The 3,648-nt window shown below is 60.8% G+C and overlaps 1 protein-coding gene across 1 annotated transcript in view; it reads left to right on the plus strand.

Moving 5' to 3' along the window:
- The first annotated feature begins 1,708 nt into the window (after positions 1-1,708).
- The window catches only part of PTPRS (protein tyrosine phosphatase receptor type S), a 35,241-nt gene continuing 33,301 nt past the window's right edge, over positions 1,709-3,648 (plus strand). The window contains exon 1 of the mRNA XM_060146431.1: positions 1,709-1,736. Within this exon, the coding sequence (XP_060002414.1) occupies positions 1,709-1,736 (28 nt within the window). The remainder of the gene's footprint in view (positions 1,737-3,648) is intronic.

Consider the following 3,648-nt stretch of genomic DNA (forward strand, 5'->3'; position numbering starts at 1 on the left):
CCCGGCTACATCCTGAGCCCGTTGCCCGGTGGGGGAACACTGAGGCCCCAGGAGGGAGAGGGGCTTGACCAGAGCCCCTTGGAGCCCACCAGGGGCTACCGAGCTAGAGCTTGGACCCTGTCTCACACTTTGGGGACACAGCAACCCAGGGAGGCTGGAGACCCGGGTCCTGCCCTCCAGGGGCTCTGAGGCCCTGGGAAAGGGGTTCCAGGCAGCAGGAAAGTCCCCTGGCCCTGAAGGGGGGCTTTGGGGCTGGAGGGGTGTGGGGCGCTGGTGTGAGGGCGGAGACGGTGTGTGTCCCTAGGGGCCTTTTCCTTCAGCCCCGCTGCCAGTGTCACCCACCTCTCCTTCCCCTGGCCCCGGGGAGTCCCTGAGAGTCAGGGTTGTGCAGGTGAGCCCCTAGACCCCCAGGACAGACCAGACCCTCAGGCAGGGCAGGGGGAGGCAGCCCAGAGTCCTCAGGCCCTGGGACACGCGGCCCCATGTGAGTGACACAGAGCCTATTTGCTGCCTAGTCCTGTGTCATAATCACTCTTTTATGCTCCCTGCTTTGCGTGGGCACACAGGGCTGGCTCCAGGATCGCGTGACCTGCACCCTGGCACCTGACTGGAATGGGTGCCCACTCACCCCCTGTGAAAGAGGTCTGGGAGCCCCCAGAGGCCATCCAGCAGGCCGCACCGGGCCCAGAGAGGGTCGTCCACTTTCCTGAGGTCACACAGTGGCCAGGGAAGGACACAGTCCTGTGTAAACGTGGTCTCTGGAACCAAGGCCCCAGCCAGCCGGGGGTCCTTGACAGTCCCCGCTCCTTTGTGAACCTCAGTTTCCTCCTCTGTGCAAGACGGGCACCCACCTCTGCCCGGCTGCTGGGAACAGATGGTGGGCAGCTCTGCGCCTGGCACAGAGGTGGGCAGGGACCCTTCCGGGGCCCTGGGTTCCAGGTCCAGAGGCCACTCCCTTCCCTCCTCCCCATTCCCTGCCCAGCCTCATTTCCCACCCAAGTTATTTCCTGTGACTCCCATCGGTGGCTGTTCCCTTCTTAATGGCCACGTTCCTCCTCCAAGAACTTGGGGGTTGCTGCGTCATGCAGCTCTGAGGCACCTACCTCAGTTTCCCTTTCTCAGCAGTGGGGAGGCTGATGGCTCAGGCTGCTTTACTGCAAGACCTGTCAGAGAGGAGGCTTGGCGTCGTGCCAGCCTGGCCACATCCCCTCCTGCCCAGAGCTGCCTAGGGTTCCTTGTTCTGTGGGTTCAGTGTGTGGCCACCGCTCTGCCTTAATCTCTCCCCATCTCCCTGCTAGGACCGCTCAGTATTGCTTCTTGTCCTTCCTTGTACCGTTCCTTCTGTGGAGACACCCACCCCCATTCCCATTCACCCTTTAATTCTCAGTCAAGTCATAATATTAACATTAAATCTGGAGGCAGAGAGGTCCAGGCAGAGGGTACCAACCCGTGCAAAGGCCCTGGGGTAGGACCGTGCCTGGCATGTGGGAGGAACAGCCAGGAGGCCCATGTGTCTGGAGCAGAGGGAGCGAGGGGGAGAGAGGGAGGAGGGGAGGGCAGGGAGGGGACGGGGCAGGTCGTGCAGGGCCTTGTGGGCATCAGGGAGGGCTTGGACTTTTACCACCAAAGGAGGAGGGATGGGACCTGACTCGGGTGCTAATAGGTGCCCTCTGGCACTGAGGGGAAGACAGACGGGGTGGCGGGTGGCATGGCAGGAGATGACTCCATTGGTCCAGGTGAGCAATGAGGGGGCTGGCACGGGTGGAGGCAGAAGAAGGGGTAAGAAGTACAGTCTCAGCCTAGATTTTGGAGACAGAGCTGACAGAATTTGCTTATATTCTCCCCCAACCCCTTGCAGGGGAGCCTACCCCTGGTCTCGCAGGAAGCCGGAAGAGGTGGGAGGGTCTGGGGCTTTGCCATGGCAAAGTTCTTCCAGGGAGAATGGGGGCCTAAGAGACCCAGGAACTTTTTTTTTTTTTGGCTGTACCTCACGGCATGTGGGATCTTACTTAGTTCCCTGACCAGGGATCGAGCCCACACCCCCTGCGTTGGAAGCGCAGACCGATAGGGAAGTCCCAGCCCTGGAACTTTTAAGCTTCTGTGTTCTGTCTGATCCTTTCCACCCTGGATTTGTCCCACACCTCCCACCCCCATTCCTGCTCCAGGCCTTGAAAGCCCCCGTGCCATGTACTCCCCCGGCCCAGCAGGCTGGAACGACCTCTTTTGGGGAGTTGGGAGCTGATGGCTGGGCCCCGCCTGTTCCTGGATCAGCCCCGTCCTGCCCAGTAATTGGGAAGGCGGGGCTGCAGGAGCCAGGGGGTAATTAGGGGCCTCCTTTTTAGAAGGCGGCTGCCCCTGGCTCCAGTGGGGCATAGGGGGTGGGGGAGGCATCGTGGCCAGGGCCACGTGACCCCTGCCCATGCCAGCTGGCATCGGAGGTGAGGAGACTAGAGCAGGGGAGTCACACACACACCCGCCCGCCCCGGGGTGGTGGGTTTGAGCCCCTCCGTGTTAAAATTCTACCTCGGTTTCCCCAGATGCTCTGTGCGGGCCTGGGCAGCCGATCCAAGCGGTCTGGGCCAGAGCTGAGCCCCCTCCCCCGATGTGGCCAAGCTGATGTGCATCTGTGGGCGGGACCAGCTGCTGTGGTCACCCTGGCCCCAGCTGGCCATGGGCCATTTCCCCAGCTGGGACCTTCACCGTCCTCATCAGCCACTTGTGCTCTTAAAGGGCCCGTGGTTGGGTCCTAGTGTGTATCTGTGGTCTGACTGTGCGCCTGCCTGTCTGTGCACGTGCATGTGAGTGAGGGGGATCTGACGTTACGTGTCCGTGTGCATGCTATCTGGCTGGGTGCAGGTTTGCTCTGCTGACTGCCCATCTCTGTAGCCCCACTGTGTGCCCGCATCCGAGTCTGTGAGCCGTGCGTTTTTACCTGCCATGCCCTGCGGAGCTCCAGTGTGCCTCTGTGTTCATGCTTGCCTGTAGCCCAACTGTGTATGTGTATTGCCTGCCTGACCGTGACCCTGTGTGTATATCTCATCTGGCTGTGTGTCTGTGGTCTTGGCATGTACCTGTGTCTCTGACCTGACTGCTTGTGGTCAGACTGTGTATGTGTATTGTCTGCCCCATTGTGACCCTTTGTCTGTATCTTGTCTGATTCTGTGTGTCTGGGGTCTGATTTCGTGCCTGTCCATGTTTGTGGTCTGTGTGTCAGTTTTATTGGCCTGACTACACGTGTGGACCCATCTCTGTTGCCTGACTGTACAAATACATCTGTGACTATGTCTGGTCTCCCTGTCTGTCTGCGGTCTGACCGTGTGTCTGGGTCTGTCTGTGGCTGGCCTGTATGCAAGCATCCTCCTTTTCTGTCTGGTCTGACTGTCCATGGTCTGACTGTGTGCCCGTTGAGTGCCCCTATCCCCACCCCCCTCATCCCACCTTCTCCACTCTCCACCCTGGGCCATGACCCGGCCACCACCAGCCCAGCCTTCCCCTGGGGCCACTCTGGGGCTGGGTGTGGTGACCGCAGCTGGATATTTTGGGAGCCAGAAACACAGGGGCTGCCCCATGATTACGTGGCACCCGTCCCCGTGGCCATGGTGCGGACCCGCCTGGGGCATGGCCTGGGGTGGGTGTCCAAGGTTGACC

This window comes from Lagenorhynchus albirostris, chromosome 3 (genome assembly GCF_949774975.1).
Source record: "Lagenorhynchus albirostris chromosome 3, mLagAlb1.1, whole genome shotgun sequence".
Taxonomy (NCBI): Eukaryota; Metazoa; Chordata; class Mammalia; order Artiodactyla; family Delphinidae; genus Lagenorhynchus; species Lagenorhynchus albirostris.